At 38.5% G+C, this 25,105-nt stretch overlaps 1 protein-coding gene across 4 annotated transcripts in view; it reads right to left on the reverse strand.

The window, feature by feature from the left end:
- The window catches only part of sws (patatin like phospholipase domain containing sws), an 874,342-nt gene that overhangs the window by 493,715 nt on the left and 355,522 nt on the right, over positions 1 to 25,105 (reverse strand). For all 4 annotated transcript variants that reach the window (XM_067138236.2, XM_067138235.2, XM_067138234.2 and 1 more), the window contains exon 14: positions 9,028 to 9,151. In XM_067138236.2, the coding sequence (XP_066994337.1) occupies positions 9,028 to 9,151 (124 nt within the window). The remainder of the gene's footprint in view (positions 1 to 9,027; positions 9,152 to 25,105) is intronic.

The following is a 25,105-nucleotide window of genomic DNA, read 5'->3' on the forward strand; positions in this document are numbered from 1 at the left end:
CTGAAAATTACAGGCCAGCAAGTTTGACATGCATTGCATGTAAGTTTTGGGAAGGTATTCTTTCTGATTATATTAGACATGTTTGCAAAATTAATAACTGGTTTGATAGAAGGCAATTCAGTTTTAAGAAAGGTTATTCCACTGAAGCTCAACTTGTAGGATTCCGGCAAGATATAACAGATATCTTGGATTCAGGAGGTCAAATGGATTGTATTGCAATTGACCTGTCTAAAGCATTTAATAGGGTGGATCATGGGAGACTACTGGCCAAAATGAGTGCAATTGGACTAGACAAAAGAGTGACTGAATGGGCTGCTATGTTTCTAGAAAACAGATCTCAGAGAATTAGAGTAGGCAAAGCTTTATCCTGCCCTGTAATAACTAAGAGGGAAATTCCTCAAGGCAGTTTTATTGGACCTTTATGTTTTCTAATATATATAAATGATATGAGTAAAGGAGTGGAATCAGAAGTGAGCAACTGCAAAATGACCTCGATAATGTTGTGAGATGGACAGTAGGCAATGGTATGATGATAAACGGGGTTAAAAGTCAGGTTGTGAGTTTCACAAATAGGAAAAGTCCTCTCAGTTTTAATTACTGCATTGATGGGGTGAAAGTTCCTTTTGGGGATCACTGTAAGTATCTGGGTGTTAATATAAGGAAAGATCTTCAGTGGGGTAATCACATAAATGGGATTGTAAATAAAGGATACAGACCTCTGCACATGATTATGAGGGTGTTTAGGGGTTGTAGTAAGGGTGTACAGAGAGGGCATATAAATCTCTGGTAAGACCCCAACTAGAGTATGGTTCCAGTGTATGGGACCCTCACCAGGATTACTTGATTCAAGAACTGGAAAAAATCCACAGAAAAACAGCTCGATTTGTTCTGGGTGATTTCTGACAAAAGAGTAGCGTTACAATGATGTTGCAAAGTTTGGTCTGGGAAGATTTGGGAGAAAGAAGACGAGCTGCTCGACTAAGTGGTATGTTACATGTAATAAATATCATTTTTGGTCCGTATTGATATTTGATTGAAATAATAACATTAAGTTATATATTAGACCACCTAATCAATACAAAATCGTCTTGGATGTTCCGAGCTGTCAGCGGAGAGATGGCGTGGAATGACATTAGTAGACAAATAAGTTTGAGTGGCGTTTATAAAAGTAGGAAAGATCACAATACGAAGATAAAGTTGGAATTCAAGAGGACAAACTGGGGCAAATATTCATTTATAGGAAGGGGAGTTAGGGATTGGAAGAACTTACCAAGGGAGACGTTTAATAAATTTCCAGTTTCTCCGAAATAATTTAGGAGAAGGCTAGGAAAACAACAGATAGGGAATCTGCCATCTGAGCGACTGCCCTAAATGCAGATCAGTAATGATTGATTGAACTGATGGAAGAATGGCATCAAAATGTCGTTTAAGTACCTCTCTGCATTTACTGTCGTCTTGAAAAGATAGATCCAATTATTCATTTTGCACTAACAGTACACCAAACACCAATCTTCCTATCATAACTATGGACTTCATAAACACCATTATGATTTTCTGCGCAAAAAGCCTTACCTCCGATTCCACTCCTTTACTCATATCATTTATGTATATAAGAAAACATAAAGGTCCAATAATACTGCCTTGAGGAATTCCCCTCTTAATTATTACAGGGTCAGATAAAGCTTTGCCTACTCTAATTCTCTGAGATCTATTTTCTAGAAATATAGCAACCCATTCAGTCACTCTTTTGTCTAGTCCAATTGCACTCATTTTTTCCAGTAGTCTCCCATGATCCACCCTATCAAATGCTTTAGACAGGTCAATCGCGATACAGTACATTTGACCTCCAGAATCCCTGATATCTGCTATATCTTGCTGGAATCCTACAAGTTGAGCTTCAGTGGAATAACCTTTCCTAAAACCGAACTGCCTTCTATCGAACCAGTTATTCATTTCACAAACATGTCTAATATAATCAGAAAGAATGCTTTTCCAAAGCTTACATACAACGCATGTCAAACTTACTGGCCTGTAATTTTCAGCTTTATGTTGATTACCCTTTCCTTTATACACAGAGGCTACTATAGCAGCTCTCCATTCATTTGGTATATCTCCTTCAACCAATAATCAAATAAGTACCTCAGATATGGTACTATATCCCAACCCATTGTCTTTAGTATATGCCCAGAAATCTGATCAATTCCAGCCGCTTTTCTAGTTTTCAACTTTTTTATCTTATTGTAAAAGTCATTGTTATCATATGTAAATTTTAATACTTCATTGGCCTTAGTCTCCTCCTCTATCTGGACATTTTTCTTGTAACCAACAATCTTTAAAATACTGCTGACTGAATACTTCTGCCTTTTGAAGATCCTCACATACACACTCCCCTTGTTCATTAATTATTCCTGGAATGTCCTTTTTGGAACCTGTTTCTGCCTTAAAATACCTATACATACCCTTCCATTTTTCACTAAAATTTGTATGACTGCCAATTATGCTTGCCATTATGTTATCCTTAGCTGCCTTCTTTGCTAGATTCAATTTTCTAGTAAGTTCCTTCAATTTCTCCTCACTTCCACAGCCATTTCTAACTCTATTTCTTTCCAGTCTGCACCTCCTTCTTAGTCTCTTTATTTCTCTATTATAATAAGGTGGGTCTTTACCATTCCTTACCACCCTTAAAGGTACAAACCTGTTTTCGCATTCCTCAACAATTTCTTTAAACCCATCCCAGAGTCTGTTTACATTTTTATGTACCGTTTTCCACCAATCATAGTTACTTTTTAGAAACTGCCACATGCCTGCTTTATCAACCATATGGTACTGCCTAATAGTCCTACTTTTAAGACCTTCCTTTCTATCACATTTATTTTTGACTACGACAAAAACAGCTTCATGATCACTAGTACCATCTATTACTTCAGTTTCCCTATAGAGCTCATCTGGTTTTATCAGCACCACATCCAGGATATTTTTCCCTCTGGTTGGTTCCATCACTTTCTGAATCAACTGTCCATCCCATATTAACTTATTTGCCATTTGTTGGTCATGCTTCCTGTCGTTGGCATTTCCTTCCCAATTGACATCTGGCAAATTCAGACCTCCAGCTACAATCACATTTCTTTCCATGTCGTTCCCCACATAGCCGACTATCCTATCAAATAATTCCGAATCCGCGTCAGTGCTACCCTTTCCCGGTCTGTACACTCCAAATATATCAAGTTGCCTATTATCTTTAGCAATGAGCCTTATACCTAGAATTTCATGTGTCTCATCTTTAACTTTTTCGTAGCCTACAAATTCTTCTTTCACCAGAATGAATACTCCCCCTCCCACCATTCCTATCCTATCTCTACGATATACACTCCAGTGCCGTGAGAAAATTTCTGCATCCATTATATCATTTCTCAGCCATGATTCAACTCCTATTACAATATCTGGTAAATATATATCTATTAAAATACTTAACTCTATTCCTTTCTTTACAATACTTTTACAGTTCAACACTAACAATTTTGTGTCATCCCCACTTGATTTCCAGTTCCCTGTTCCCTTATCACCGCTCCCTACGCCACCCTGTTTCCCTGAATGTACCTCCCTATTACCCTTCCAAACAAATTTCCTAACTTATACGTACCACTGCGGTTTAAGTGAAGGCCATCTGAGCGCAGATCCCTATCTCCTACCCACCCATTAGGATCTAGAAATTTCACTCCCAGTTTCCCCACATACCCACTCCATAGTCTCATTTAAATCCCCAATCACCCTCCAGTCAGTATCCCTCCTACACACTATTCCACTAATAACAATCTCCGCTTTCTTAAACTTCACCCGTGCTGCATTTACCAGATCCCACACATCTCCAACTATGTTGGTACTTATATCAGCTTGCCTTACGTTGTTGGTACCAACGTGAAACACTACCACCTTCTCCTTCCCCTCCTCCCTCTCTTCTACTTTCCTCAACATCTGTCTCAACATAATTCCTGGATAACATTCTACCCTGGTTCCCTTTCCCCCACACACTTTCCCTACGTGTCTAACGATGGAATCCCCCATGACCAGAGCCTCAACCCTATCCACCTCATTTGATCCCCTCCCCTCCTGGTCAGCCCTATGTTTCCTGATAGCTGCAGAAGCTACTTCCTCCTCCCTTTTCTCCTTCCCATGACCCTGTTCCACCTGTCTTTTCCTATCCTCTACTCTACATTTTCCTTTCCTACCTTTTCCCTTCCTCCTACTTCCACACATCTCAGCAACAGTTCCCTGTCCCTCATCTTCCCTCTGTTGTTCTACCTGGAGTGACTCGTACCGATTTCGCACAGACATCTGTCCTGAATTCTGATCCTGAATAGAGCCCTTAGCCTGCAATCTCCTTCTCCTTAGAACATTAGACCACCTGTCTTCTACAACTCCCCCCTTTTCTTCCCCTCCCTCTTGTACACCTACTGTAACCTGTAGATTGTTTGATGGAGTCCTATCTTCCTTCCTGTCTTCTGTGAGAATCCTAATTATCTCCCTCAAACTCCCCAACTCCTCCCTCATACCCCTCAATGCCGCGCCACACCCACAGTTCGTACACTCGCGCTCCTTAGCCATTCTTATGGAAAAAATGAAAATAAAAATAAAATAACTTATTTGCAAAAAATAAAAGAACGGAGGTATATATTGTCTGGGATAGTACTCAAAGATCACACAACAATACGGTAATTAATATACGACTACACTACAATACTACTTAGTCATACTCTATTTTTTATCCTACAACCCCTAACAGGATAAAAACTGATGTTAATTACTGAATATCGAAAGTAATACACAAGAACTACACAATTCCAAACTGCAATTAAGCCTATCCTAATTACAACAACAGAATTTTAGTAAGAGTTTCTACGGATACCTCTACTACACCAGTACTACACAAATATTTACTACACCAGTACTACACAAATATTTTACAATAATAAAATAAGCACACCAAATTCTAAATTACTCGTATACTACTGTACAGTATATTACAGTAATTTTTAAACTACTTTCAGACGTATCCTAATTACGATACCGGTGCCGTATGTCACTACTAAGCACAAACAGAAATGAAATTTGCAAGAACTACTGTACTCAAAGATTACCAACAAAGCTAAATGCTTAGACAAATTATATTAGTACTACGCTCTAATAGATACACACGAAAGATAACACACGAATATAGCAGGCAAGATACGGCACTATCTAAATGTAGGCTACTGTATCTATACTGCAGTGTATCTACACTACAATTTTCAGCTGAAGTGTGGTTATATGAACTTTTACCGCTGGTGGATCAGTATTATTTTCCCTACTACGCGGGGCGGAGAATAAAAGTGTCCTTAAATGCTGAGAATAAGAGGTTGCCTACTATAATTTCTGTCAAAACCACGCCGGGGGCTTGAAGTGCAATATTATTGGGGTATAGGAATTTGATTATTAACTTTTACTCGATGAATAAACGAAAGTGGAAAGTACAAAGTATGCAGGGAGCTAAGACTACAAATTATCGGAATAATGAATCAGCTGACTTTGTATTTATTTACACTACTATCATGTGCTTGTAGCAACAATCGTTAACAATCCAAGAAACTGTTAAGTACCGTAATTATCCAGCGAAATTACCGTGAATTCTCTTTAACTTCTCTTTAAATCGATGTTTACAGGCTTATTGTGTTATTTAATGTAATAAATTATTACCTTCGTGATAGTTTGAACGGATATCTATACGAAATATCGGAAAAGTAGCGGCGGAAATTACAATGAGTTACAACTCCTTATGATAATCCGCCGTTGTAAGTATAATACCAACGAACCTACAGATGTTTAAAAATATTGTTTTAAAAGTTAATATTAACACCTAAAGTAATTCCTAAGCCTAAATTCGAAACAAAGTACACCTATAGCCTACTTAACCTAGAAAACAATCTACTGAAGAAGAAAAAGAAGAAAAATTCCAGGTTTTTTTTTTTTTTACGTATAGTCTGTTGTTAAGCATTTTCTTTTTTTAGGTATTTTCTAAATTTATTTTATTCTGAATTAGTTTTGACAGTCTGAAAAACTTAAAAGTTATAGAATAAACAATTTCCGGTGATGTTTGTGTAAAAAGACATGTTTTACCTATAAGCATTACTGTGATTTTGCAGTAATACAGAAAGTCTTCACACTTATCAGGCAGCTATACAAACCTACTCATGTGCACATGTCACAACTATGAGTACATATTGTGTAGCAATTCTGCAAGAGATGCTAATGTTTCCTGAGTGCACTATGTTATGCAGTGCACAGGTTGTGGAGCAAGTTACTACACTACAGCCCAGTTAATCTGAACCCCGTTAATCTGAAAGTCAGGTTAATCCGAATTGAAATATTCAATTTTTAAAAATACTCCTTATTGAAGTGAAAGAACATATTATAGAATGAAGAATTACTTGCATTTTACTAGTCATATTTTACTAGAATAACAGAATGTAAACATAATTACACATTATAAACCATCAATCACTGGTCGTTTGTCTTTACAATGTCTGTTAGTTTCTTTTGCCACAGTGATTGGAACCTACTTGAAGACACAGTGTTAAACCAGCGCCTCATAAACATCACATCAGTGGCCGTAGCAGCGGAGCATTGCTCGACATAGCGCACGGCAAGTTCTAAGGCGGGCGCGGCATCTGAATGTGACACTAGTTATTCATTATGGTTTTCTTAGTCGTCAATCTGTTTCTCATCAACTCCAGATTCTTTCTCCACCATAGCTACAATTTCTTGGTCTGTTTGTAAATGATGACAGTCAGCTTCCATCCACTCGCTAATGTCATTTTCATTGTCATTTTCTCCTCTACGGGTTCTTAATTACCCTACTGTAATTTTATATTTTATTAATGTAACTGCTAAAGAATGGACATTTCAAATTACAGTATGTACTGTACTGTCTTGTAGAAACTACTTTCCTCAGACGGTTGAAGCGCTAGCCTTCTGAGCCCAACTTGGCAGGTTCGATCCTGACACAATTCGGTGGTATTTGAAGGTGCTCAAACACGTCAGCCTTGTGTAAGTAGATTTACTGGCACGTAAAAGAACTCCTGTGAGAGAAAATCCCGGCACCTAGGTGTCTCCGGAAACCGTAAAAACAACAACATTATTATAAGAATATTTTCCAGTTAATCCGAAAATTTCGTAATCCGAACAGACTCCGGTCCCAATTCATTCGGATTAACGAGACTCTACTGTACTATGTACATGCATTGTTCCTAATAGAATTTTTAGGCAAGCAGAAAATTCTAATACTTAGTGTGCAGGTATACATAAGTACCCCTGAACACAGAAATCTCACATCTACTCTTTCATCTGCTGCTGGTGCTAGAAGCTGGTCATATTGCCTAACCTCAGTAATGGAATTCAAACATGCCTCAGCTTTAATGTTTATATGTATAGTCATTTACTTTGGTCCACTACTCAACATTAATTTCACACAGAACTTATAAATATATTGTCCTCTTGGTTTCTGTACCTATGTCCAAAACACCCACTTTTCCCACAAATATCACCTATCTATTAGAATGAAACTCTCACATATCATTCATACATCTGCCGTACTTGTTCGTACAAAGTAAGGAGATGAGCTGCTGGACTAATTGGTATGCTTTGAGTTGCGGCGTGGAATGACATTAGTAAATTAATAAGGTTGTATGAAGTTTTTTAAAAGTAGAAAAGATCATAATATGATGATTAAGTTGGAATTAAAGAGGGAAAATTGGAGTAAATATTTATAGAACAAGTAATTAGGAATTGGAATGAATTAACATCCATTAATCATGAGAAACATCAAAACTATGGCTTGGATTTTTACTTTTTACTTTCATACGGCGTACTGAACTTTTTTATGGATCTCTATTTTTTAACAGAGTGTAGCGCATCTCTGGATTCTTAAGCCTCCACGCGCAACAATCACCTTCCTTCAAGTTCCAAAAAACAGAAGAGCCTTTCTAGCATCCATGTGTTTTTACGTCTATGAATATCTTGAAAAACGATGTAACTTCGTCTCAGTTGTTTTTCGAATGTATAACATCACATTTAGGGAGCCAGCATATATTGAATTCCTTGACTTGCAACTTAAAGATTTCCATCCCTAACAACTTTTTAATGATGTACGGTGCACTGGACTTCAATTGTAAATAAACGACGTGACTTCAGCTCAGTTGTTCTTCAATTGGATAACAGGATCTTAAAGGAATCAGCATATACTGATCTCCTTATCCAGCAACTCACAGATTCCTATCTTTAACATCTTTTTAATGCGCACTGGACTTTTTATGAATTTCTGTCATAGAGTTAGTTTTCAACATAGTGCCGCACGTCACTATAATTCTTTTCTCAATATCTCACATGATATGTACATTTACGAGACCTTGTATGTCTTTACATTGTTTAATTTTTTGGTATTTATGTTTTTATTTTGCTTTAGGTTGATGATGATGTACTATTAGGTCGAAACTAGTCCCCAATCATTTATGTAATTTAAACTCTGTACATTTTGTATTGAAAAGGTGGACCTTAATAATACACTAGGTTAACTCTATTGGATTTCTATGTCACCATTTTTTTTATTTTCTAGCTTTTGTGAACACTGTATTTATCAGTCAGTGAATGCCTATTGTACTGTATTTTGTTCAATAGATTTCAAACTTTCTCAAAATCATTTAAGAAAAGATTACATAAACAACTAATGTAACTAATAGGGAACCTGCCATCTAGGCAACAGCATAAAATGCAGATCGGTGGTGCCTGATGATGGTTATGCAGAGAGGAAGAGGAAGAGGATAGCAGAAGAATGGGTGGTGTGGAGAGCTGTGTAAAACTAGTTTCAGGACTAACGACAATGATGACAACAAATCAATTAGTAACATGAACAGTGGATGTGGTATACTGTACTGTACATAAAAAGAAATGTACTAAACATGTTCCCAAATAACTATCACAGTTCACAGTCTTACTTACAATGCCCACCAAATCACCCTTGCCATATTCACCAACCAGTTCCTTTTTTCCATTGCTGTGAGTAATTACAGATCTCAGACGACCACTAAGAACGATAAAGGTGCTGTCCGATTCATCACCTTGCCTAAAATAAAACAATGTACATGAATTAACATCCAGTAATCATAAGAAACATCAAAACTATGGCTTGGATTTCTGTGTCATCATTTTTTTATTTTCTAGCTTTTGTGAACATTATTTTTTTTTTTTTTTTTTTGCTAGGGGCTTTACGTCGCACCGACACAGCTAGGTCTTATGGCGACGATGGGATAGGACAGGCCTAGGAGTTGGAAGGAAGCGGCCGTGGCCTTAATTAAGGTACAGCCCCAGCATTTGCCTGGTGTGAAAATGGGAAACCACGGAAAACCATCTTCAGGGCTGCCGATAGTGGGATTCGAACCTACTATCTCCCGGATGCAAGCTCACAGCCGCGCGCCTCTACGCGCACGGCCAACTCGCCCGGTAACATTATTTTTATCAGTCACTGAATGTCTATTACTGTACTTTGCCACTGTCATATTTGATTAAATAAATGTTATAAAAGCATATTTATGGTTATGTTATCATTGTTTTATCCTATTATTCATGCTTTATGCAAAAAAAAAAAAAAAAAAAAAAAACAACAAAAAAAAAAACAAGTGATAATGTTTAGTGTTAAGTTATTGTGGATTTCTTTTCCTTAGAATATTTTGTGGTTAAATGAAGTTTGTAGCTAACAACAAGTAAGTTATCAAAATAGGAAGGACAAAAGAATGTTACAAATATGGCCAGTTAGCTGCTGGTCAGCCTCGCCTACTTCCCTTTCGTCCTTCTTGTATATTCCCTGTTAAGTGGTGCCAAGAATAGTTGTTGGACTTTTTCTTTTTCCTCAGAATCCTTACCTCTTCTCTAAGTGGACGTGCAAATTTAGTTAAATACATTTTCTTGTTTGTGCAGGAAAAATAAACTCAGTTTAGGCAATTTCATATTTTCTTAACAGGGTAAAGTCTGGTATGGCTAACAGCAAGGAGTTGAAATTCACTAACATTTTCTTAGTGTCGAAATAAATATAAAAACCTCTTCTAAGCAAGTTTTGGCCTATATTTAATTTCTTTTGCATTGTATTTCCAAGTTTTCATGTAATATTTTAGTATATTTAAGGGCATAAAAGGGCAAGCATATTTTCAGAGCTTTCAGGTAATAGAAATCCAAGCCATAATTATAACAATATTGTCAGAAGTTCACATCTATAAACAAATATATCACAATATAAGATGTTCAAATAGAAACATTAATGATCTTTTACTTTGATGGGCATCAAGATGTACAAACCACAAAGTAGGAGGAGGTCTCTTTTAGGAAAGGGCCTACAATCCCATGCAGTAATTGTGAGGATTGGGCTTGAATACTGAGAGTGCTCTTCAATTTTATTACATTCTTACTTATGGGGCTGTATGAAAATTTCAGAGTTCCTTAACTGGAAATTAAACAATTTTCAGTTGTTTAAGAATAACGTTTTACACAATCTAGTTCGTATTTTTTCCATTACTTTAGACCACAGAATTCTGCGTTGATGAGTGGCAATAGGATGATACAATCTCTGGTGAATATGGGTGTGTCCAATAAGATATTCAAGTCAATTTTGTGCATACTTTTGTGGGTAATTAAAAATACATGAGCTAATATGCAGTGCTGGTGAAATATAACACCCATCCTTTCTGTTTGTCAGTTCTAGTCTTCTCTGATGAATGATTTCTGAGCAATTTCTCTATGTGACTGGAGTACATATTTGATTTTGTACAGTAGATAATGTATAGTAAAGAATGTCTTAAAAACCTCACCAAACACAAGGCATGACTTCCCTTCATAGGTTTGATGCCCTAATCTTAAGGTCATTTCAACAGTACCCCGTTATGCACCATCTTCAAACTATAGTCAGGTTCAGAAACAATTCCAGTGCAAAATATTTTAGGAACATATCACAAATAGATTGTTAATAAATGCCATTTTTCAACAGGATTGTGGGACCATATATCACAACAAGTGAACATTTAAAGACTGAAGAGCTTATACAAAAAATATATATATTATGTTTTGAGAATTTATGTGAATTAGAAAATGTTAATTAGAATAAGGTTTTTAGGACTCTCAACAAAGACATTACTGAAGAATATATTGAAGATTTTTTTAAAATGATTGTAACTGATGGATATGAAGAAGAAGAATTATGTTCAAAGAGATCAGGGTATTTAAAAATTTCCTGTAGTTGTGGTTGTGTCATCTGTCTGTTATAACTTACATCCAAATTGAAACCAACTTTTGTGTCAGCTTGTACTGACACGTGGAGGTTTCGATAACCACATTGCTATGTTTCGTAACTGAACCCTCTAGAATGGTGATTTCCAAAAGGTAGCATGCAACCCGCGAAGCCATATTGTGCGGCCCACGAGAGCTTTGGAAAAATTATATATATTTTAAGAAATTTGAAGGAAATGTACCAAAAATATTTCACAGCTCGTTCAAAAAATTATCCCAAGTCAGAACTAATTCATTATTTAATATTATTTCCTGTTTTTAAGTATTCACTTGATCTGAATAGATTATTTTATTTAAAAAATGTAAAACCCTCATTCTTGCGAGAGCATATATTTTCATATAAATATCATTTTCACTTGCATGTATATCTTGCCACAATTAATATAAAATCAACATTTAAACATTAGGGAATATTTTTCAATAACTTACGTTTAAATGTTGTCTTACATATCTTAATGATGACATAAAAACGTTTAACTTGTCATGCAGACATATACGATGTGAACCATTCAACTGTTTCATAATTTCCAACCGGTTTAAAAATGTTTTCGTAGAAATGCACTGCCTACTTGGTACAAAAAATCTTCACATTCATGTGAAACCGGTCCCAACTCCACAGAAACTGAACTCGAATAGCTAATGTTAATGAAATGTATAAAAGACACTCATAACAGCAAGTGGCTGGTCTGAAAAGGATATAGAAAAATGAGCAAACAAAGCTGATAAAGAATTAAGTCAGCTGTTCTACGAGCGACGCACCATATCTCACAGTGCAGGATGCAGCAAGAGCGGACGTGGGCCCCTCCACTGACCTCCATCCCCTTCACTCACGCAGCAATAGACTCAACCGGTAAGGCTTGCTGGCTATTCCTCCTGTCTCCACACACTCAGTTGCGCTTGCTTGACATGTAGTGAAGTTTCACTAGTTACCGTACTGTCTATTTTGGAGGCATTGTTTAGTGTTGAGTGTGAAGTGCTTGCGTCTTTTACGTGAACAGAAAATGAGCGGAAGCTCAGTAAAACGCAAAACTGAAAACAAAAACAGAATTTACAAGGAAAACTGAGAGAGTGACTATTTAATTACTAACAACAGTGGGAGGCTTCAGTGTTTGATTTGCATGCAAATAGTGTCTGTGCCGAAGGAGTACAATGTTAAACGACATTACTCAATAATGCACGAGAAAACATATGCAGCATATAAGGAAGAAGCTCAGCACGCACTGGTTGCAGACTTCAAAAAGAAATGAAAACAGCAAACAGGTATGTTTGGTAAAGTCTTACAAAATCAGTCGTCTTCTCTGTACGCCTCCTACGCAGTGTCGCTTGAACTTGCAAAGGCAAAAAACAACCTTCACTGAAAGCAGTCTTGTTAAAAAGTGTGCTATGGAAATGGCAAAGACTTTTGAAGATACTAAAATGGCTGAGAAATTTGAATCAGTGCCACTTTCCAACCAAACAGTACAGAGAAGGGTCACTGATATGGGAGACAAGTAGAAAGAGCGCTCATTAAATTGGTTAAGGAAAGCACATATTTCTCGCTATGCCTTCATGAAAGCACCTATCAGTCAGATGTCAGTCAGCTACTAATATTTGTAAGTACCATCTTCAAAGACTTCAGTAGTAAGGAGGAGCTATTTGATGTCTGCTCTCTTCAAGGAACAACAAAAGGGAAGGACATCTATGATGCTGTTAAAAGAACTGTCGACAGAGTTGGAGGCTTCAGTGTATGTTCAGCCATTGTGACAGATGGAGCACCAGCAATGACAGGGGTGAAGACAGGACTGACAGGATTGCTAAAAGAAAATGGTGTAACATGTCCAATGATCCACTGTCTCATTCACCAGGGAGTGTTGTATGGGAAATCGATTTAAAAAAACGGAAGTTTTTGAACTTGTGGTTGCAATTATTAACATGTTAAGAGATGGAAATCGAGCCCTTTTGCACAGAAAATTCAAACAGTTTCTTCTGGAAATTGACACAGAATATGGAGACTTGCTGCTGTACAACCACGTAAGGTGGCTGAGAGCAGGGAAGTGCCTTCAACGTTTTTTTTGCAATTCGCAATGAAATCCCCGAATTTCTTAATTAGTTTGTCTTGTCAAATTCCTCAGAGCTAGAAGAGAAAATTCAAAGCCCAGAGTTTTTAAAGCAGTCTGCTTACCTAACAGACATGACAAATCACCTAACACCTTCAACCTGACGGGACGGGAGGAGGGTTGTCTTCCTACCAAGGAAGGAAGGAGTAATACTGCACTCGAATCGCAAGAACACAGAAACGTTTCGATTCCCTGAAGAACAAACTTAATGGAAACAAACAGTTCCGAGAGGTATACCACACTTTAATGACAGACTACTTTGCAAAGGGACATGTAGAGATAGCCCCCGAGGCTGAATCGGTTACCGACACCTTCTATTTGCCTCACCATGCTATAAAGAAGCAAAGAGACGGCACGGCGAAGTGGAGAATAGTTTTTGATGCTTCATCTCACAAAAAGGGTTCCCTATCACTCAATGATGCCTTAGAGGCAGGGCCTAATCTCCTTCCAGAAATTCTGCCAACACTACTCCGCTTCCGACTCTACCGACTAGCTTTAATTGGGGACGGAACCCAAGCCTTTCTGCAGTTCTGTCTGGATAAAAATGACAGAGACTTAACAAGATTTCTATGGTTTGGAATGGAGAGAGGGGAAAACGGAGATTGGAAGACAACTAACAACACTGCAGTATAGAGATTCGCCCGCTTGCCGTTTGGACTTACGTGCAGCCCATTCCTTTTATCAGCTACATTACGTGAATTGGCTTCCAGATTTTGTGACAAGTATCCCTTGGCTATAAAACTGCTAGATCAAGGGACCTTCATGGATGATTCCACAGCCAGTATAGAAGACAAAAGTGAAATCATTGCTTTGTACTACGAGATAACAGGGCTTCTCCGAGAGATAGAAATGCCGATGTCAAAGTGGGCGACCAATTCAGCACAGTTAAAGGATATATGGAGAGCCGAAGGGCGCGAGGAGAAGAGGGAGACACGAGTTTTGGGTGTTAACTGGAACACGCATACGGACTGTCTTCTTTTCGACCCTAAAGACATCATTGGAATGCTACCAGAAGAGCCGGCAATGAAGAGACAGGTACTACAAGCTACAGCAAGATTTTATGATCCGCTTAGTCTCCTGTCGCCAATATCAATTACAGGAAAAATCCTGTTCCAGGATACTTGGTGTAGAGGGATAGCATGGGATGATCTTCTACCCATAGACCTAGCAAGAAGGTGGCAAATCTGGGTTTCCATCCTCATTCACTTGTCAGCCATTCAAATCCCTCGATGCATAGGATCTTCTTCTACAACGCCACAGAACTATCAAGTGCATGTATTCTGTGACGCTTTGGAGAGGGCTTACGGTGCCGTACTTTGTCTCAGAGTAGTGGAGAGTGATACAGTCTCGGTACACTTGGTTTGCAGCAAGAACAGACTGTCACCTATCAAGAGAGTGACCCTCCCTAGACTTGAACTCCTTTCAGCTCTAGTGGGTATACGACTTCTCAAGTATTTCTGTCAGTCTACAGGGTATGATATCACAAGAGCAACGCTATGGAGTGATTCTATGGTAACACTAGGTTGGATTCACAACAATCCAAATAGATGGAAACCATTCGTCTCCAATCGTGTCACAGAAATCCAGCACAGCTCCAATCCTGCACAATGGCGACATTGTCCAGGTGAAGACAATCCGGAAGATATATTATTATTGTTAGCGAAAGAGTTGCAGAGCTCACGATGGTGGCACGCATCACGATGGCTTGCCAACGCTCCTAACTCCTGGCCTCAACACTCTGTGTCTAACACCACCCCACTCCCAGAGGCACGAAAGAATGGCCAAGTATTAACAGTTAGCACATGGGAAAGTCCCATAGATGCTAGCAGATTCAGTTCTTATAGGAAGATGATTCGGGTCATGGGTTGGATTCTACGGTTTATGAAGAATGTTTGAAGCACGGAGAAACACTAAGGTGAATTAACTGCCACGGAGCTGGAGACTACGAAATTGCGTTGGATTTACATTGTACAACTGGGAAACTTTGGTGCAGAACACGCATGTCTATGAGATAAAAGGAATCTCCCATCTAAGTCCAAAATTGCATGCTACAATCCCTTCCTGGAGGGAGATCTCATCAGACTGGGGGGACGCCTGGATCATGCAGACCTGACATCTCAAGAAAAGCATCCACTCCTCCTCAACGGATCCCATCAATTCACAAAACTGTTGATCAAGCAGACATATATTCATCTACAGCATCTGGGAGTAAGAATTGTGCTGTGCGAACTATGCTCGCAGTACTGGATCTTAAAGGCACGCCAGTCCATCAAGAAAGTCATTCACGCTTGCCTCCTTTGCAAAATCGCCAAGAACCACCGAGGAGATGAAATAGAAGCGCCCCTACCTGTGGATCGCATACAAGCCACTAAACCTTTCACGGTCACAGGAGTGGACTTCGCCAGTCCACTGTATATCGTATACTGTACTGTTCACTTGCGCCACTACAAGGGCTTTGCACCTGGAATTAACATTGGACATGAGTACTGAAAAATTCATCATGTCGTTCAGACACTTCTCCAGCAGACACGGATTACCTCACACCATCTACTCGGACAATGCGAAGACCTTTCAAGCGGCGAGCAGAGAACTGGCAGAACTTTCTCGGATCCTCACGGACCCACGTACGAGCCAGCATTTCGCCCACAACGGTGTATCCTGGAAGTTTATTGTTCCACGGGCAGCTTGGTGGGGAGGCTGGTCGGAACGAATGGTGGGCACAACAAAACTATGCTTGAGAAAAGTGTTGGGCACGTCTCAAGTGGACGAGGAAACTCTGAGAACAAAACTGGTAGAAATAGAAGCCGCCATCAACAGCAGACCAATTACACAAGACGGTCCCAATGTACTGACACCAAACCACTTCATAAATGGGGGACTATTAACAACATTACCCAACGGTCCAGAATCTAGCGTCTACACAGATCTGAGAAAAGAAGCAAGATGAAGGGCAAAGATGCAAGACGACTTCTGGAAGGGGTGGAAGAAGGAGTACCTTCTCGCCCTAAGAAGTTTCCATGAAGTGCGGCAACCAGACAGAAGATCAACGAAGTGCCAGAAGGGGTATGTCGTCCTGCTTCAAGACGATCTGCGTCCACGTCACATATGGCAACGAGCTCGCATCACTGGAGTGAGACCTGGCCGTGACGGAAAGGCAAGGACTCTCGTCCTCCGACTCAGCAATGGAATGGAGATCACCCGACCAGTACAACTGGTCGTACCATTGGAGATCGACCAGGGTGGGGAAGATGTGGAGGATTAACGATGCCTTTATTTTCTCTGTGTGTGAATTCTTTCTATCTTCTTTGACGTCACTATGCTTTTATGTTGTACATCTCCCATGTTACTACCACCCCATACTATTCAAACCCATCTTACGCCAAAAGAATGAATAGGAACCTGAAATCTGCCCTGATAGCGTATCATCAAAATAATCCAAGTGGGATTCTTGCCTACACTGGTTGGCCCATGCGTTCAACTCTGCTATACACGAAACACATAGTAAAACCCCTATGTCCCTCGTGTTCTGTTATACCCCGTATTCTCCTATGTTCAACGTTCTTGGTATTGATGATCTTCTTCCCGACCTGTGTAAACCCAACAATGTTCGGAAAATTTGGGATGAAGCCAGGAAGAAGTTGTCGGTATCATATGAGAGAGGCAGGGATAAGTATAACAGGGTAGAAAGTCAACTAGGTTGAAAGTTGGTGATCAAGTTTTTGTCAGGTGCTATCCCATTAGTAAGGCCATTAACAAATTTTCTGCTGAGCTTGCTCCTAGGTATCAAGGTCCCTGTACTATATTACAGTTTTTTTCTCCAGTATCGGTGCTGGTGAGTGACCCCATCGCTAAAAGTATTAGGCAAGTTTATCTTTCCCAGTTAAAATCAGGTTAATGTGTGTTCTTCTTCCTTAAGGGCTTCTTGATAATTCATGTGGTCTTTAGTTTGGATCTGTGGATGAAGACTACATTTCAATGAGCAAAATTTATTTAATTATCTTTAGATTGTTATGTAATTATTCTGGTTGATTATGGATTTAATTCAGTAAAGATTTCCTTGTATAGAGTTTTTAGTTTTGGGTGTTTTCGGGATTGGTTCCTGAAACTTAAGATCCTTTCTGTTTGAAATATTGTTGTTTAGTAGTGTGTGAATTAATTACCATGTATTAAGATTTTCTGGACCGAATATTCTGCATTTATATCTCATGTGAATCTTAATGTGACTATGTAGTAACTTACTAACGTGTACTTACTGTGGCCATTTATTAAAAAAAAAAAAAAAAACAGGTGATTGTGGTTGTGGTGAGTGTGTGTCCTTTCACTTGCACTATAAGCACCTATTTATTTAACCATTAATAACTCATTGCTGTATTGGTATGGTTGCATGATAGTTCTGTCCCAACAAAATTATTATGTCTTGTACATTGCAGCATTACTATGTTGTATGTACGACGCTGTAACTGGTGTAAAACCTTCCATTAGTATGTTTAATATATTTTAATTATAGTTTATTTAATGCTAAATTATCTTTTATTAAGTGTTAAGCATGACTACTATATGGTTTCTCAGTAAATATGTAGTATAAAGTTGTATAACCTCAGTATTGTTTAACCTCAAAATCTATAGAGTCAAAAGCGGTAGAAAATTCCATAATGTTCATACGTTAAGACTTATTGTACTATAATTTGGTATAGGTGAAATGTTCTGGAAACTTACGGCAAGGTTTTATTATCCAGATACATGTAGAGACATTATGAATGTTGTAGATATTTCCATGTACATTTTTAAATAGGAAAGGAAAGTTCGAGTACCCACTCGACTAGCTGGTCGATCGATGTTTCGAGTGTGTTTCATTAGAATGTTGTAAGAACTCTTCCAGAAGTCGATCATTCTAGATGGTTGATTGAATAGTATAAATATCGAGCTGTCAGTCAGTGAAGTGAGTTCTTAGTTCTAAGTTCGCAGTTCTAAGCTCTTGGGACTCAGGCAAGTAATGGACTGGGAGTGACTGTTGGGCTCCAATGTGGAGTCTTGAGTACTGGACTCAAGTGAGTCAGGCGGTGAATTCAAGAGAGAGTATGTTATAGTGCGTGCGTCAGTGTTGTTGATATCTGTACTTGTCAGAATCGACCTCAGGGTACTCCGCTATTGAGTGTTGTATATAGTGTCATTTGCTACTGTGTACAACTGTGTGTTGTGACGTACAGTGTAAATAAAGTAATTTATACAAGGAAGTGAACGTGTTCTCGTGTGATATTTATTTACGTCAAATAAAATTGCAACGTAGAACGTTAACTAAATTGAACCTAAATTGAATTATGGGCTGTTATGTTGTAGTAACCTTTGTCTTGTAGTACCTTGGAAAATCTAATGTGATTTTGATCCAATGAATATTGAATTTTCACGACCACATTGCAATCGAAACAGATTTTGCAACGTATTAGGTCGTGTTATGTACAGAACAAAAATGGCCAGCCGGACACCAGTGAGATCCGAACCCACAACCTCCCGATTTCGCGTCGGTTGCTCTACCAATTGAGCTATGGTGGCCTAGGCCATATTTGTTCTGTTTGAAAGGATCTGAGCTACAGGTCTGGCACTGCTGCTAGCACACTGTAGAGTGCGTTTAAGTCGCCTGTTGTGGGGCATGTCAATGAATATTGAATTTTCACGACCGCATTGTAATCGAAACAGACTTTCATCGTATTTCGGGAGGTTGTGGGTTCGGATCCCACTGGTGTCCAGCTGGCCATTTTTGTTCTGAACTTAAACATCTCTTCAACATGTACTACATGTATGTAACACGACCTAATACGTTGAAAGTCTGTTTGATTTTGGTCCGTTTCATTGTTATACATTGAAGCGAAAATTGTTAAGGTTTTCTACCTTATACTTACCTTTAAATATTTCTAGTATGCTGTAGCCTATTTCTTGTAATCCGACTCGATTTTGGTGATGTAACTGCTGTCTATTCTGGTTGTGGTACTGTTAGGTGTACATTGCACGAACCATGTAGTCTTTTTAGATTATTTTCATAATTAGGGTGGGTTAGCTAGCTACTAGGTAGAATCTAGTGGTTAGATTCTAGTTGTTAAGTAATTTTTTTTGGAAGTGGCTATTGGCTATTGTTGAGTTCTGTCTATCAGCGTTGGTGGCAGTTAGCTGTTTGCCTTGGGCATGGACGTAAAGTTTTTACTGCTTTCTGTCTCCAACTAATGGTGGCACGTGTTTCTCTATTTCCGGTTGCTATGGTGCCCTCCTTTAAATTATTTCTGTAATCTAGTTGTGAATTATCCGTTTGCTGAGTGACCTACTACTAGTCATACCTGCTCTGCAGATTTTCAGGCAAGTAAAATTTTGCCCTACCTACCTTTTGAAAATTTGCATCTTGATTTTCCTTTCCAGTAAAAGTTGTTAACTGGGTTGTTACTTATTGTATTTTTTGATCTCATGTAGTATTAGTTCTGTGCCCTACAATAAACATTACTTACCTGGTTTCTTGTCTCTAAATTTGTGTATTATTCTTTTATTGTGTCATTCAATTTGAATTGAAGCTTCCATGTATTCTTACCTTACCTACTTGTTATTGTGGAGTTGCATTAAGTAATGGATCCTTAACCTGAGGAGTGAATCTCCTTTTTAAGCCTAGAAGGTATGGTTCTGGTCCTATGTTTGTAATGTTTTTACGGTACCGTAAGTTGGTTTTTGGGGTTATATTCTAGGGTGGCATGATGGCTGCCTGGCATGTTGTTGAGGATAGAGTAATCCTTTAAACCCTTATGGGGCTAACATGTGTTTCTTGATAGTCATCATGGTTGTGTTGACGTTATTGTATTGTGTTAATGATGGGGTTATAGCACTTTGGTATGGGCGGTGTGTTGCCTTTAATTTACCTCTGTGTAGAGGTAGATTTGGAAATAAATTCTCGCATGGGTCTACAACTCTTTCGTTGGTCCACATATGATCTGGTCTATTCTCCTTTTTTTTCTCATTCCCTACTTTACCTGCTAAACTGACATCATCATATATTTAACTTGTTGAACTATACAGTTCATTTAAGATTAACCTGCCAGACTATTGGTCTTTTCCTCTGTGGAGTTTCTAGTATCAGTTGCTGTTGATTTTGGTCATCTTGTCGTTCTGTGGTGTACTAGTTAAGAATGGGATTAGTTAATATTTCAAGGATGTATTGAAGTTGCCAACTATTATATGATGGGGCCCTTTAGTTGTGTTTGCTCTATCTTCATCGTTGTATCGAGCGTTCTCTATCGACCTGCTTCGTGATCTACAATTTATATTTTATTTACCTTGTTCCCTGTGTATTTGGCGAGGTATCTGTTGCTGTGAGGCTACAGTGGGAGTCTGCGGATATCCATTATTATTAGTCCAGGCTTGACCCAGATCCCTTGTGGATAACCGGTAGCGAATCGTGCTAGGTCCCTGCTCCTTTATTTCCCAATTGGTAACTTAACTGAGGCGTATTTCAAAACCTTTTATTTAATTGAGTGGTTAATTGTTGGTGTATATATTGGAAAATTCTGTGAAGTTGTGAGGAATATGATTTCAGATTGGTTAATTCTCCTGAATTTCTTTTAGCCATTTTCTGTCCTGCTCCGCCCATGGTGTTAATGATAGGGTTATTATGAATTTATTGTTTTCTGTCCTAGTATTATTTTTGGCTTGATGTTTCTGATAGCTCATTGCTGATGACAAACTATACGCGTACCCACCATCTGAAAGATCTTGAAGTCTCCAACTGCAGATACTCACATTAATCTTGTCTGAAGTAATTATTTCCCTTAACCCATGGATTCTGATCATTTTCCCATATTCCGTTACTCGGTATTCTTTTGATTGGCTGATACCTTATCTAATCTCTTGTGGCAGTAGGTTATATATGGAGTGTATAAATGGTGTTGAAACAGATTTATGGGTACTTAACTAAAGGATTTTTGTTGTGTATTTAATGTTTAAAAAGAAAAAATATTTATTAGCTCATTGAATTTTAGCTCTACTCCATAGATTAAAAAAAAAAAAATTCTTTTAGACTACCATATTGATTTTCTTGATTGAATTAAGCAAACTGTTTTTTGATTCGCAACATAGTTTTTGACCTTTGCCTAGTTGGTCTGTAATTTTGTGGGTTCTCATTTGATTGTAGGTCATACATATAAAAGATTCTGAGCAGACAGTGAAATCCGTTTATGTCAGGCACTGCTCAAGGCGTTACTGTTTGGTGTTTAATCTGTATGTTTAGTGATAATTGCTCAACGACGTTTGGTGCATTGGCACAATTGACTAAGAGTAGCTGGCACTGTTTTACTTGGATTCTTGATGTCCTTTTCATTATCTGGTAACTAATCTTGTGTGATTTATAAACTTTAATTTCAGTATTACTTATTGTAATTTTGAGTTCGACTGTTGCTTTAATTCTATTGATATTAGTTCTCATTTCTGACATTCTGTAGAGCTCCTGGTTACTTGGTTCGGACAATGGTATGATTTAGTCTTGAGTCTGCCTTCTACTAGTTTAAGCTGTGTGATTAATTGTGGATCTTGTAAAAAAAAAAATCTTTTCTGTAAGGCATCACCAGACTTCTTTATCTCCTTTTCCTTTATTTTTCTCCTTTGCGCACTTGGTTTTCTCTTTTATGTTTAACTTTGGTTACCTGTTATGCCGGCCCGGTGGTGTAGGGGGTAGCGTGCCTGTCACTTACCCAGAGGCCCCGGGTTCGATTCCTGGCCAGGTCAGGGATTTTTATCTGGACCTGAGGGCTGGTTCGAGGTCCATTCAGCCTACGCAATTCAATTAGACTGAGGAGCTATTTGACAGTGAGACAGCGGCCCCGGTCTAGAAAGCCCAGAATAACGGTCAAGAGGATTCGTCATGCTGACCACATGAACGACACCTCGTAATCTGCAGGCCTTCAGGCTGAGCAGCGGTCGCTTGGTAGGCCAAGGCCCTTCAAGGGCTGTAGTGCCATGGGGTTTGGGGTTTGGTTTTTGGTTACCTGTTTGACCAATTATGATGTCAAAGAAGGTGAGATAGTGCATTTCTTGTAAATCTACAGAAAACTTATTCTCTGGTCTGTTGCTAAGAAATTAACCTTATATTACTTTTTTTTTTTTAATGGGTGAATTGTAGTATGTAATAAACTTAACTAGAGGCATACCGCCTAAAGAGTATAAATTCAGTTAAATCTATTTGTCATGAACATAGGCAAAAGGAACTCTGTTAGAACTAGGGCGCATTAACCGATGTTTCTTTGTGCATGATGTGTTAAGATGGACTGGTAACTTAAAACTTAAGCCACAGTTACTATAAACTTAAGAAATGAATGTAAAGTTGAAGAGAATCTGGTTTGGTATTCTCAAGTGATGTGTCAAAGAGTTCAGTATTGGTGGTCGTTATCTAATGTGGACACCATTTCAAATTTAGACTGATTCTTGACCACTAATCTAAGTGACTATGTTGGAGTATATGGTGAGCTTCAGGGGGAGAGGACTGTTACAGCATTACGTGTTTAAAACCCCTTTCCCAGAAACGGTTTTGGAACTGGCTCTTTAGCTGTGGAAATTATTTTCATTTGATTTATTAACAGGCGTGGTTTTTCCCATACTACCGGTGATTGTGGACTTACTTATTTCTTATGGATTATATTTCTGCCCATGGACTGAAAGGAACTATTTTAAAACTTCATACACATATTTGTTAATTAACATGGATATATTTCTATGGTACCTGCTGTATGCTGCGATCTCGCGGCAGCGAGCTAAGCAGGATGCCCCTCCTACCGCTTCTTGTCCACTCAGTGGGCGGAATATTCGTTACAACAAAGGGTAGCCATGATGGAATGTACTTCGTCTGTGAAAGTGATGGCGAGCGGACGTGTTTGCTTGTCTCTGAAAACGTTAGCGTCTGGGTGGAGGATTGACCCAAGATGATAATCTAATGGCGTGGGTTTTAAAAACCCTTAACCATTTCTTATTTGCTTTGGCATCGTCCTGCTTATCTCTGATCTTTTAATTATTTAATGTGACCTAGGAGATGATGTGTTTTGTGAGTATACTACGATCTGAATTACTCTTGCTAAATATTGGACATCTACAAGTAAGTACTGCAAACAACATAAAGCTAAACCTCAGTGATGATTAACCAAAATTTTTGTTGAAAAGTTCTTCATGCACATTTGTGACTTTTGTACTGGGGAAACCTAAAATCTTCATGCAGCTATTGAATGTTTAATAACTTGGAAAGAAATGATGATATGGAAGTAAAATCTGCCTCAGAAATTTGTGAAAAAGATAGACTTTGTTAGTGTTCATAAAATAATATGTGTTAACTTCATTGTATCATTTATTCACCCATGAACAGGCTATGCCTGAGTATGTAAATTAACACTAATTTTGCCTATGTGGCTTTAAACTACGTGGGAATCCATGTGGGCATGATATCCTAGATTTCTTTCGCCTATTTGAACTTAAATTTTATCCTTATATTTTATCTATTATTGCTTTAAGCCAACTAAAGAGCGCTGATGACTAGTTCATCCTCGATGCTCTCCTTCGTTCCCAATATCTCTTGAGCTATGCTGATAATTTCTCCTCCTGTGAAAGGGACTTCCGACTTCTAGGGACACTAGGTGGTGGGGTCCAAGACTGTATCACAGCACAAAATTTGGAACAATCTTCTATAGCAATGTCTGAAATCCCAGCCAAATCCAAGTCCTTCTGTACTTCATTAGGCTTTCAGTCTTGTCACTTTTAACAAAAGATAAGATCTTCTTGGTAAGCCTGTTGCTGTCCATTTGTTGTAGGTGTCCTTAGAACTTAAGCCTCCTACTTCATATGCTGGTAATCTTATACTTTGGGTGGGTTGGTTTTTGTGCTTGGACCTTTGTTGCGGTCTTACGCCATGATTGGCTGTTTACCTTGTTATGTGGTTGCCATATCAATAATTATTATGTTGAATTCTTCCCAATGTGGGCGTGGCACTGCTAGTTTTAGGAGTTGGTTGTGTAATTTATTTCTGGTTTCAACCCTTGCTCTTGTAAAGTATTTCCTATTGTTTACTATCTCTCAGATTAAAATACAGTAGAAGTCCGCAATAGCGAGTACGGCATATAACGAGAACTGTGTTATAGTGACAATATTTTACTGTCCCTTCAAAATTCCTATATTAAACTGTGTGTCGTCCTTCGTATCACTGACACATCCGCTATTAAGAGCGATTAAGCGCGCACGATTTTTTTCTGTTCCCGATTTTTATGCACCCCAGCGATTATATTGCATGAGATCGATTACCTTCGGTATCGTTTCCTCCCTATGTCCACTAGCAAGTTTTCTCGTCGACATTCGAAGGCGATGTCGGAGTCGATTAGTAATACCCGTCGACTGCTGTTCCGTAAAGGAAATTCAAAATGAAAGAGGACAATTTCGTAATAAATGCGTAAATAACGTGTCCGATAACAGTTGTTAAATTGAAATAATAAATACGGTAGTTCAACCTATTCAATACAAGTAAATAAGAGATGTAGAGATTACATTTTGACTCCAGTCTGGGTCATCATCAGCCGATTATAACTCGAAAAACAATGCATAAGTAAGAAAGAAGTTAACGGTCAAGTCCACACAATATCAGTTGAAGA

Source organism: Anabrus simplex, chromosome 1 (genome assembly GCF_040414725.1).
Source record: "Anabrus simplex isolate iqAnaSimp1 chromosome 1, ASM4041472v1, whole genome shotgun sequence".
Classification (NCBI taxonomy): domain Eukaryota; kingdom Metazoa; phylum Arthropoda; class Insecta; order Orthoptera; family Tettigoniidae; genus Anabrus; species Anabrus simplex.